Source organism: Mixophyes fleayi, chromosome 2, assembly GCF_038048845.1.
Source record: "Mixophyes fleayi isolate aMixFle1 chromosome 2, aMixFle1.hap1, whole genome shotgun sequence".
Taxonomy (NCBI): Eukaryota; Metazoa; Chordata; class Amphibia; order Anura; family Limnodynastidae; genus Mixophyes; species Mixophyes fleayi.
In genome coordinates this window covers 112,680,633-112,692,878 of record NC_134403.1, presented here as the reverse complement: position 1 = coordinate 112,692,878, position 12,246 = coordinate 112,680,633, and the positions used below count along the sequence as shown (strand labels likewise).

The following is a 12,246-nucleotide window of genomic DNA, read 5'->3' as shown; positions in this document are numbered from 1 at the left end:
CCTCCTCTGCTCTCTGTCCCCCCTCCTCTGCCATCTGTCCCCCTCCTCTGTTCCCCCTCCTCTGCTCTCTGTCCCCCCTCCTCTGCCATCTGTCCCCCCTCCTCTGCTCTCTGTCCCCCTCCTCTGCTCTCTGTCCCCCTCCTCTGCTCTCTGTCCCCCCTCCTCTGCTCTCTGTCCCCCCTCCTCTGCTCTCTGTCCCCCTCCTCTGCCCTCCTCCTCTGCTCTGTTCCCCCTCCTCTGCTCTCTGTCCCCCCTCCTCTGCTCTCTGTCCCCCCTCCTCTGCCCTCTGTCCCCCCTCCTCTGCCCTCTGTCCCCCCTCCTCTGCCATCTGTCCCCCCTCCTCTTACCTCCTCCTCTGCCATCTGTTCCCCTCCTCTGCCATCTGTTCCCCTCCTCTGCCATCTGTCCTCCTCTGCCATCTGTCCTCCTCCTCTGCCATCTGTCCTCCTCTGCTCTGCCATCTGTCCTCCTCCTCTGCCACGATCCCTCTTACTCTGCCCTGCGCCAGGCGCAAGCCATAAAAAAGAGAAAGAAAACAGAAACTTACCAATCCGCCGGGCGCCGGGACCCAGCGGCCTCCTCTCTCCCGCAGCTGTCACTGAATGACGTCAGTGACAGCTGCGGGAGAGAGGAGGCTGCTGGGTCCCGGCGCCGCGCGGATTGGTAAGTTTCTGTTTTCTTTCTTTTTTTTTTTGGCTGGCCCGCGGCTCCCCAGTGACAGTGCCGCGCCACCCCTGGGAGCCGCGGCGGACACTTTGGGAACCGCCGTCATATACTGATCACCACTGCTATCTACTTAAACTGGATTAGAAGAAGTTTGCCCACACACTGACACTCTGTGAATATGATTAGGGTCACCCTTTTGTAAATGGCATTCGGCTGAATAAAGTGTTTGCTTGGTGAGTTACTAGTGCAATTATTACACAGAATTACAGTACATCACCTATATAAACAAAATCATAATTTCAGTCTTTTGTACACGAAAAGCCTGTGAAAATTACTATTTCTCTTTCATCCAGTCTGGGGGACACTGCTTACCATGGGTTGTGGAGGGGAGTTCGGGAGTTGGCACCTAGCTAGTTAACTTTAGCATTGCTGAGAGAACCCTCCCCTCAACAATCCCCCTGCCTCTTACTGTCAGTTTTTTCTAGGTGCTCAAATGAGTTGGGCTGCTATTTTAGTGCTAGTGCTAATTTATAAATTTATATTTAATTTTTATTTTCTTAAACTTTTAATTTTTTAACTACAGAGACTTTTATTTTGAAGGCAGACCTGGGAGTGTGTTCTACCATAGAGAGCACACTCCCAGCCCACAGCGCAGACACGGCTCTATAAGAGGAGAGCCGAGGGCTCTCACTGGCACATCCTTGGGTGTCTGGAACAGAGTGACAAGCGGTCTCACCGGACCGCTGTCACTCTCAAAGCCTCCCCGATAACCGGCGCTGCCACTGCAGGCATAGAGCGCCGGTTATCGGATAAAAAGAAATGACGGTGGCCATCTTGGATCGGACCTCCAGAGTAAGACAGGCGGCAAGATGGGGGCTATACCAAGATCCCCCCTCAGTAATAGGAGGGGGCATCGGGGTCAGAACCGCTGCAGGAGACCTCAATCTTTTTGAGGTCTCCATTACTCTGCTATTTATTATTTGTTTTTCTAAAAAAAGAAAAATGGAGACAGAATATGGAAGAGGGGGAGTTAAAATTATATAGAACTCCCCTGCTCTTCAATTTATGGGCACTATTCCGGTCTTCTGGAGCATAAGAAGAAGCCCGGGAACAGAGACTGCCTTGTGGGAGCAAGCATCAGGACATGGCTGGTGGACTTCTCTCCTGTTGGCCTTTTGGCTAAGTATTCTTTTTTTATTATTAAGCATCTATAAAAACTGTATTGCTTTACTGACAAAGTGGGGCTAGTATGGGTAATATTATAGTACTCTTACTTGCCAAAACGCAAATAACATTGTTTATTTCAAGGAACAAGTGCAACTTTTACTGTAGATTAGTTGATTACTTGTTTTTTTCTCTCTATCTCCTTCAAGTCAATGGTGTGCTTGTGACGCTTTCCTTTGTAAAATGTTAGATAAAGGAATAGGTCTTATGGGAAAAATATTTTACCTGTTATAAATGCAAGGTTTGCTTACACAGTCAGTTTACTCTTTAGCTCAGCTTCTCACTAAATCTACTTAGTTATTGACAAGCTCAGCAACACTTTCTCCTATATTGGATAAGGTGGGGGGGGTCCTGCTGCGGAGAATGGCTGTAGCAGGCCCTTCTCTTTTTCATAACGGATCATGTCTCGACAAGCTAGACCAGTTTCTGAATCCCCATATTTGGCCCCTACTAAAAGGAAATCTGGTAGATCCACAAATCCTTTTCTGAGGAAGGGGAAACAAAATTTAATCCTAAACAGGTTCACGTGTCTAATCAGGAAAAAACTGCCAGATATCAGGCCATTGATGATTGCTATTAACGGTAAAGCAGGCCTTGGACCTCCCAGAGTCAGAGGATCCTAGTCCTATAAACAGAAGTCTCGTTAAGAAGGTCAGAAGAAAGGTTATTCGTTTTCCTCTGTTGGCGGAATGGCACAATGTTGCTGAGGGAATATAGAAACAACTTGATTTAAAGGTTTCTATTCCAGAAAATTATCTTCCTTATATCCATTACAGGAAGAGGATCTGGCTCACGGGGAAGGAATCCCTAGGGTGGATACTCCTGTAGCCCATATAGCCCCCCATGCTACCTTGCCGGTCCTGGACACTGCAACACTGCAGAACAGACTAACCGCAGAATTGAAGCTCAGAAATAAAATCTATATTGTAACAGCGGGTTCTTCCTTTAGACCCACATTTGCTTCGGCTAGGGTCCCTGGAGCCATGGAAGCATGGGCAGAGCAGCTGGCTGAGGCCTTGCAGAATTCATAATTGCTTCCCCGGCCTTTACATTTTGGAAGAGGCAGCTCAGAGTACAGCGTCTGTGTCTTCCTCTATTCAGGCTTCGAAAATTTCAGCAAAACGAATCTTATGGCTGAGATCCTGGAAGCCTGATTCGGAATCTAAGAAATCCCTAGAAACCATTCCTTTTTCAGCATCAGGTTGGTTCGGGCCGGAATTACAGGGCTTGATTTCTCCGTAAACAGGTGCCAGGAGAACACCTTTTTGCCAGTGAATGTGGGTAGAGCACGCCTCCAGCGTTTCAGCTCCTTTAGGCAGTCCTTTCGGGGGACTTCCTTTCCTAGGGGCCAGTCATCCTGCGTCAGACCACTCAAATTCTAGAAGCTTCTCAGTCAGAGGTAGACCCTCTTTCTCAGCTTCATGTCAGGCCTCCAAGGTTCAGGAGAAGCCTGCACCCTGACTGCCATTCTGCCCACCAGGAGGTGGCGAAAGGGGGGGGCGCCTGTCTCTTTTCTAGAACAGTAGACAGCGTATTCTCAGGATCCCTGGGTTCGGATCAGTATAACTAGGAGATACAGGATAGATCTCTTGGGTCCTGTTCCGCATGGTCTCTTTGTAACCCTGCTAGCTCGAGTTCCACAAATTAGGCGGGTAATACAAAATTGGATCACCTCTCTACTTTCAGCATGAGTTATTTGCAGGGTCCCAGTAATCCGGAAAGGGAAAAGCTTTATTCATACTCTTTTTCTTGTCAAGAAGCCGTACGGTTCCTTTCGACCCATCTTAAATCTAAAGAATCTAAATATCCACTTAAAAGTGGGTAAAATTCGGATGGAGTCCCTGAGGTCAGTAATAAACGGATTGGAAAAGAATCAGTTTATGGCCTCCATAGACTTAAAGAACGCATACCTCCGCGCTCCTGCCTGGAACGCTCATCAATCTCTCCTGAGATTCAGAGTGGGGGCCTTTCTTTCACTATCAGTTTAGGGCTCTTCCCTTCGGCCGCTCCTTGGCTCCAGGGGTTTTTCACAAGGGGGAAGGAGAATGTCCGTAATGGCAGCTTGTCTTCATTCAAGGGGAGTTCAGGGGCGTGCCTTACTTAGACGATCTTCTCATAAGATCCGCCTCAGAGATTTGCTTGCAACAGCACATGTCTTTCACATAGCTTTCCTCAAGAGCCTGTTATGAGCCGCGGCGGTGCCCAGCCGCCGCGACTCCCCTGTCTCTGTCCCGGCCGACTCTATGGCGACCGGGACGTCACTTCCGGGGGCTCGTCAGACGTTGCCATGGCAACGGTAAGAGGCTCTCTCGTCCAGCGCCGCGTCCCGGCATTACAGGGCAGCCAGGCGCGTGCGCAACAGCGGGGCAAGCCTGAAAGCTAATTAGAACAGCTTGTGGGCAATTAGAGAGCTAGGCTATCATTGGTCTGCTTCAGTATTTAGGGCAATGAGGCCTGCTACCTCATTGCCGGTTATAGCGTTCTGTCCTCAGTTCTGCTGCCTGCTTGTGCTATCCATTTTGGTTCCTGCTACCTTGGATTTGACTACCCGTGTTTTGACCCCTGCTTGTTATTGGACCTGTGACCCTTCTCTTCTGACCTTGACCTTTTGCCTGGAAATCGGATTTTGCTTCTCTGCCTGTGAGTTTGACCCTTCGCTTGCCCTTGGATATTGCATCTGTGCCTGTGACCATTTGACCTAGGATTCTTCTTATACTACAGTCCACCAATCACTCCCCTCCTGGGAACTCCTTTAAGTCAGTATACGTTACTCGACCCTCGGTCGGCCCGCAGCCCAGTCTGTCCCCACCACTAGGGGCTCCAGCGAACACCTGGCCTTCTGAGTAGTTCCCGAGTTTAACTGTACTGACTTGGGAGTTCCTAACATTATAACCGGCCAAGGAAGATTGGTATCATACGGCCATGGACGGAGAAGAATCGAATCTGTCCCCAGCCCAGATTCTGGCCAACCAGATACAGGCGGTTTCCCAAGTGGTGCAGACTTTATCCCAGCATCTGGCAGTCGAAGAAGGGGTTTCCAGAGACCGGAAGCTCCAGCAAGTTCCTGCTGGTGACGCACCGGAGCCTAAAATGAATTTGCCTGACCGATTCTCTGGAAGCAGGCCAGCCTTCCATAATTTCAAAGAGAGCTGCAAATTGTACTTCCATCTGAAACCACGTTCCTCTGGTTCCGAACAGCAGAGGGTAAGGATCATCATCTCATTACTCCAGGGCGACCCGCAGTCTTGGGCCTTCTCCTTGCCTTCCACAAGTCCAGCCTTACAGTCTGTGGATGCCTTATTTCAAGCTCTGGGGTTATTGTACGATGACCCGGACAGGGTAGCCTCAGCTGAGGCTCATCTCCGTACGCTAAGGCAAGGACGTCGCTCAGCGGAAGAGTATTGTGCGGAATTTCGGCGATAGTCCACTGATAGCGCCTGGAACGACCCAGCATTGCGAAGCCAATTTCGCTTAGGACTTACTGAGCAGATTAAGGATTCCTTAGTTCAGTATCCGATGTCCGACACGCTGGAGAACCTGATGCAACTTGTCATAAAAATTGATCGTCGGATCAGAGAGAGAAGGGCTGAACGGGAGTCCGCTGCTCCGATGGACGTTTTCACAAGCTCTGATAACACCTTGCCCGATTCCTCTGAACCTATGCAATTGGGCGCTTATCGCTTGCCTCCGGAGGAACGCTTCAGAAGACAATCACTGGGTTTGTGTATGTATTGTGGTCAACCAGGCCACTTAGTCCGTTCATGTCCCAGCAAGCCGGGAAACTCCAAAGCCTAAGTGTAGGTGAAGAGGTGTGCTTGGGTCTTCAGATTACCTCTTCAGACAATTCCTTATTAGTCCCTGGACATCTAACTTTCCGTGAGAGATCCATGGACCTGAAAGCTTTTCTTGACAGTGGTGCGGCTGGTAATTTTCTGGATATGCATTTGGCTCAGACACTTGATATTCCACATATCATGTTAGGATCAAGCATCACCACGTGTGGTTTGGATGGTAACCCCTTGTCTGGGGGAAGGATTCTCGCCAGGACTCCAATGGTTCGGTTGTCTGTAGGAGTCCTCCATACGGAGGAACTCTCCTTTTATCTCATCTCTTGTCCCTCTGCTCCTTTGATATTAGGGTATCCATGGCTTCGCAGTCATAACCCCCTTATTGATTGGAAAACAGGGGAGATTGTCCGTTGGAGTCCCGGGTGCTCTACGTCCTGCTTGACCTTGCCTCTTAGAATTGTACAGCATAGTCCAGAATTGTTGCCAGTACCCTATCAGGACTTCAGTGATGTCTTTTGCAAGAAGAAAGCTGATTCACTTCCACCACACCGGGAATACGACTGCGCCATTGAATTGGTACCCGGTTCTAAGTTGCCCAAAAGGCGTTTATATTCACTATCCCTTCCTGAAACTCAGGCCATGGAATTATACGTAAAAGAAAACCTGGAGAAAGGGTCCATCCGCCCTTCTAAGTCCCCGGTTGGCGCAGGTTGTTTTTTCGTTTCTAAAAAAGATGGCAGCCTGAGGCCTTGCATCGATTTCCGTGGACTAAATAGTATCACGATTAAGAATATGTATCCGTTACCCTTGATCTCTGTTCTGTTCGATCAATTAAAAACAGCTACTGTATTCTCCAAAATTGACCTCCGAGGGGCCTACAATCTTATCCGAATCAGGAAGGGGGATGAGTGGAAGACTGCCTTTAATACCCACTCGGGACATTACGAATATCTCGTAATGCCATTCGGTTTGTGCAACGCTCCAGCAGTCTTTCAGGATCTGATTAACGATGTATTACGTGAGTTCTTGGGAAAAACAGTGGTTGTTTATTTGGATGACATCTTGATTTATTCTGAATCCCTATCTCAGCATCGTCAGCACGTCCGTCAGGTTTTACTGAGATTGCGTGAACATCATTTGTACGCAAAACGGGAGAAATGCGAATTCGAGTTGTCCACAGTGGCATTCCTGGGTTATATCATCTCCTCATCAGGATTCGCTATGGATCCCGCCAAGGTGCAGGCAATTCAGGATTGGGTCCTACCTACTAACTTGAAGGCGATCCAAAGATTCCTTGGCTTCGCCAATTACTACCGTAGGTTTATTGGCTCATTCTCCTTGTTAGTGGCTCCTATCACTGCCCTCACTCGAAAAGGAGCAAACCCAGCGGAGTGGTCCGCAGAAGCACTGGCGAGTTTTTCTGCTCTCAAAGCTGCATTCATTTCCGCCCCAGTCCTTAGACACCCTGACCCAGGACTTCCGTTTATTGTGGAGGTGGATGCTTCGGATGTCGGTGCTGGTACCATCCTCTCTCAGAAAGACTCACAGAGTAAAAAACTACATCCTTCTGCATTTTTCTCGAGAAAATTTCTGCCAGCGGAATGTAATTATGACGTCGGAAACCGTGAACTATTGGCTGTTAAGTTGGCATTGGAGGAATGGCGACATTGGTTGGAGGGGGCTGCACACACCATTACCATCTTCACAGACCATAAAAACCTCCAATATATTCAGACTGCAAAAACTCTGAATCCCAGGTAGGCTCGCTGGGCCCTATTCTTCACCAGATTTAGGTTCATCATCACATTTCGTCCAGGTGCAAAAAATATTAAGGCTGATTCTTTGTCCCGAAGTTTTTTGGCTCAGCATCCTCAAACTCCTGACTCGCAGTCTATTATTCCTTCCACTTCAATTCATCTCGGACTCACCCAGGATCTGGGAGCCACTATCCAACACTTCCAGAAAATTGCTCCCGTTCAGACACCTCTCAACAAGTTATTTGTCCCGGTTCATCTAAGGAGACCTGTCCTCATAGAGGGTCACAACAACCGCTCTGCTGGTCATCCGGGAATTCGTAGGACTATTGAAATCCTTTCACTCTGGCTTTGGTGGCCCACTTTATCGGATGATGTGGAGACTTACGTTCGTGCCTGTCCTGAGTGTGCTAGAAACAAATCTGCTAGGAACCATCCTGCTGGTCTACTGCTACCCTTGCCTGCTCCAAGCCGACCTTGGTCCCATCTTTCGATGGATTTTATTGTTGACCTTCCAGTATCTACCGGCCATAACACCATTTGGGTAGTCGTGGACCGATTCAGTAAGATGGCACATTTTATATCCTTACCCAAACTACCGGATGCCAGGACTTTGGCTACGTTGTTCCTGACCCACATCTTTCGTCTCCATGGTCTTCCTGAAGACATCGTCTCGGACAGAGGATCTCGGTTTATTGCACGATTCTGGAGATCTTTTTGTAAGTCCATTGGGATCACTATCAGTTTGTCCTCAGCATATCACCCGCAGTCGAATGGACAGACAAAGAACCAACCAGTCCTTGGAACAGTTTTTACGCATCTATGTTTCAAAATTTCATGATAACTGGTCCTCTCTCTTGCCCTGGGCGGAATTCGCTTACAACAATTCCTGCCATTCCACAATACACACATCTCCGTTCTTCTGCAACTTTGGATTTCACCCGAAGTCTAACTCTTTCTCTACTGCTGTTCCCAGTGGGGATTCTGGAACACCTGCTTTTAGGGCTAGGTTGAGATCTGTTTGGAAAAAGGTGCACTCTGCCCTGGGTCAAGCCTCGCAAAAATCCAAGGCTTTCGCTGATCGCCATCGTGTGCGATGTTCTCTGAAGGTGGGAGATCGAGTTTGGTTGTCCACATGCAACATCAGGTTACGGCAACCTTGCAAGAAACTGGGACCCCGATACATTGGACCATTTTCAATCGAGAAAAAGATAAATCCAGTGGCGTTCAGGCTGAGACTACCACCTTCCTTAAAAATACCCTCAACATTCCATTGTTCTCTTCTAAAGAAAGCTGCGGCTCCCAGCAAATTCAGTCAGCCTTCCTCTAACAGGCCCAGGCCTTTGATTGTGAACGGAGACCAGGAATACATCGTCGAAAGGATCCTCGACTCTAGGATGGTTCAAGGCCAAGTTCAGTTCCTGGTCCACTGGAAGGGTTACGGCCCAGAAGAGAGATGTTGGATACCACAGAAGCGTCTCCATGCTGAAAGGCTCATTAAAGAGTTTTTTAATAAGTTTCCCACGAACCCTGGATGTCGGGGTTCCTTGACCCCTCCTCAAGGGGGGGTACTGTTATGAGCCGCGGCGGTGCCCAGCCGCCGCGACTCCCCTGTCTCCGTCCCTGCCGTCGATATGGCGACCGGGACGTCCCTTCCGGGGGCTCGTCAGACGTTGCCATGGCAACGGTAAGAGGCTCTCTCGTCCAGCACCGCGTCCCGGCATTACAGGGCAGCCAGGCGCGTGCGCAACAGCGGGGCAAGCCTGAAGGCTAATTAGAACAGCTTGTGAGCAATTAGAGAGCTAGGCTCTCATTGGTCTGCTTCAGTATTTAGGGCAATGAGGCCTGCTGTCTCATTGCCGGTTATAGCGTTCTGTCCTCAGTTCTGCTGCCTGCTTGTGCTATCCATTTTGGTTCCTGCTACCTTGGATTTGACTACCCGTGTTTTGACCCCTGCTTGTTATTGGACCTGTGACCCTTCTCTTCTGACCTTGACCTTTTGCCTGGAAATCGGATTTTGCTTCTCTGCCTGTGAGTTTGACCCTTCGCTTGCCCTTGGATATTGCATCTGTGCCTGTGACCATTTGACCTAGGATTCTTCTTATACTACAGTCCACCAATCACTCCCCTCCTGGGAACTCCTTTAAGTCAGTATACGTTACTCGACCCTCGGTCGGCCCGCAGCCCATTCTGTCCCCACCACTAGGGGCTCCAGCGAACACCTGGCCTTCTGAGTAGTTCCCGAGTTTCACTGTACTGACTTAGGAGTTCCTAACAGAGCCATTGGTGTTTAATGCACTCAAGGAAATCCCAGGTGATTCCGCGCCAACGCAGGATCTTCCTGGGACTCGGCATGGACACCAAACAGCAGAAAGTGTTTCTGCCAGAAGAGAAGATCAGGTCAGTTCAGAGGATAACATCGCTGGTCTTGTCTTCTCCCAGTCCTTCAATACACTTGTGCATGCGTCTCCAAGGGAAGATGTTGGTCTCCTTCGAAATGGTCCCTTTCGTTCGTGCTTATTCCCGGTGCTTGTAGTGGGACCTCTTCACAGGAGGGTCGGGATCCCACCTACATTTGGAGCGCAAGAAGTTCTCTGTCTCCGGATGCGATAAATTCACAGACACCAGCCTGAAGGGTTGGAGCGGTATCCCTTCATCTCCGGCTCCAGGGTCAGTCCAGGAGTCCTCTCTATCCATCAACTTATTAGAGTTGAAGGCAATCCTTTTGGCCCTTCGGGGGGCCCGAACCTTTCTCCAGGGTCATCTTCTCAGAGTTCAGTCCATCATGCCATGGCTGTGACATAGGTCAACAGACAAGGAGGAACGAGAAGAGCAACGGCAATGCGGGTATCGGCTCAGATATTCGCTTGGGCGGAACAGTGTGTTCCAGCAATCTCGGCTGTGTGCATTTCAGAAATAAAGAACTGGGAGGCCGATTATTTCAGTCGCAATGCGATGATGCCAGGGGAGTATTCCCTCCATCCGGGAGCTTTTCAGTCTCTGGTTCAGAGGTGGGGTCTACCAGATATAGATATCATGGCCTCCATACACATCAGGAACTTTCCCAGGTTTTTTTCCGATATTTCCTTGAGTACTTAGACGAGTGAGGCAAGGCGGTCTGTCGGTAATTCTGATAGCACCTGCATGGCCGTGGCGAGTGTGGTACGCGTACATAATCTTTATGGCAGTAGGGCAAGAACTTCATCTTCTGCACTGACAAGATCTTCTACTTCGGGGTCCTGTTCATCACCAGGATTTACCTCGGCTAAATTTAACCACATGGCTGTTGTAGCCAGGCTCTGGAAGGATAGAGGTTTTTTCCCCAGTGTAGTGAACACTCTGCTATGAGCTTGTAAGCCTGTTCGGCTCACATATATCGTCGCATTTGGCGAGCCTATGTCACAGGGTGTGACAATAGGTCTTGTCATTCGTCCTCTTTTCGTCTTATCCAAATTCTGGCCTTTTCTTCAGGATTGTCTTGAGGCAGGTCTCTGCTTAGGCTCCTTAAAGGTATAGGTTTCTGCCTTTCAGTTTCTCCCACCTGAAGTTAGAAGATATGCCGGACATCAGGACGTTTCTTCAGGAGGTCTTGCATATCTAGCCTCCTTTCACTTCTCCTACAGCACCATTGGATCTTTTCCTGGTGCTTCATATCCTTACTTTCGGCAGATTAGGTCTCTAACCTGCAAGGTTATGTTTCTCTTAGCCATTGCTTCCGCTCGTAAAAGTTCAGAGTTGGGATCTCTGTCCTGTCGATAACATAATTGATGCTACATGAGGACAGAGCGGTATTCAGAACTCTCCCTTCCTTTGTTCTGAAGGGTGTTTCAGCTTTTCTTTTGAGCCAGAAAACTGTGGTTCCGGTATTTCGGACAGCTTCCGTATACACCTGTCTGATCAGGTGTATACGGATATATTATATGTGGTTAGGGCTCTCCGCTTATATGTTAGAGAGCTTCCCAAATTCGGTGTAATGTGTTTCTGTTTGTCCTTATTGATTCTCATAGAGGCTGGCCAGCCTCTAAGCAGTGAATTGCGAGATGGATTAGGGCAACAATTACTCAGGTTACATCAAGGCTAACCATCCTGTGTCAGAGAGATTAAGGCCCATTCCACCCGGGCGGTGGGGGCGTCTTGGACAGTGAGAAGTGGGGCTTCTGCGGACCAACTGTGTACTGAGCCACACGGTCTTCTGTCCATTCTTTATCAGTTTAATGTATTTGCGTCTTCGATGCAAATTTTGTCCGTACTGCCCTACGGGCCGTGCTTTCAGAGTGGTCCCACCCTTAGGGGGCTGCTTTAGAACGTCCCCATGGTAAGCAGTGTCCCCCAGACTGGATGAAAGAGAAAAGAGGATTTTTGTACTTACGTTAAATCCGTTTCTCTGATTCTGTCTGGGGACACTGCGATCCCTCCCTTCTGCTTTTCTTCTGTGTGCTTTTGGTTGATTGGCCTTCTCTCCTTGGGGCTTTTTAATTAACTGACAGGAAGAGGAAGAGGCAGGGGGATTGTAGAGGGGAGTGGTCTGTCAGCAATGCTAAAGTTAACTAGCTAGGTGCCAACTCCCAAGCTCCCCTCCACAACCCATGGTAAGCAGTGTCCCCCAGACGGAATCAGAGAAACGGATTTAACGTAAGTACAAAAATCCTTTTTTCCTCCTCTGACTCTCTGGCTGCCATTATGATTGGCTCTTTGCTTAGCTGACAAGGACAAGAAAAGGAGACATCTCACCAGGTATATAACCTAGCTCCTCTTTCCCTCCTGTCTCTCCAGCTGAACAAGACAGATGTTAGTGTAGAAAAGTTTGTAATATT

General features: G+C 49.0%; 1 protein-coding gene across 1 annotated transcript in view; it reads right to left on the bottom strand.

Moving 5' to 3' along the window:
- Positions 1-2,215: 2,215 nt before the first annotated feature.
- LOC142139843 (uncharacterized) overlaps positions 2,216-12,246 on the bottom strand; it is a 49,112-nt gene continuing 39,081 nt past the window's right edge. Inside the window, exon 4 of the mRNA XM_075197707.1 lies at positions 2,216-2,375. Within this exon, the coding sequence (XP_075053808.1) occupies positions 2,216-2,375 (160 nt within the window). The remainder of the gene's footprint in view (positions 2,376-12,246) is intronic.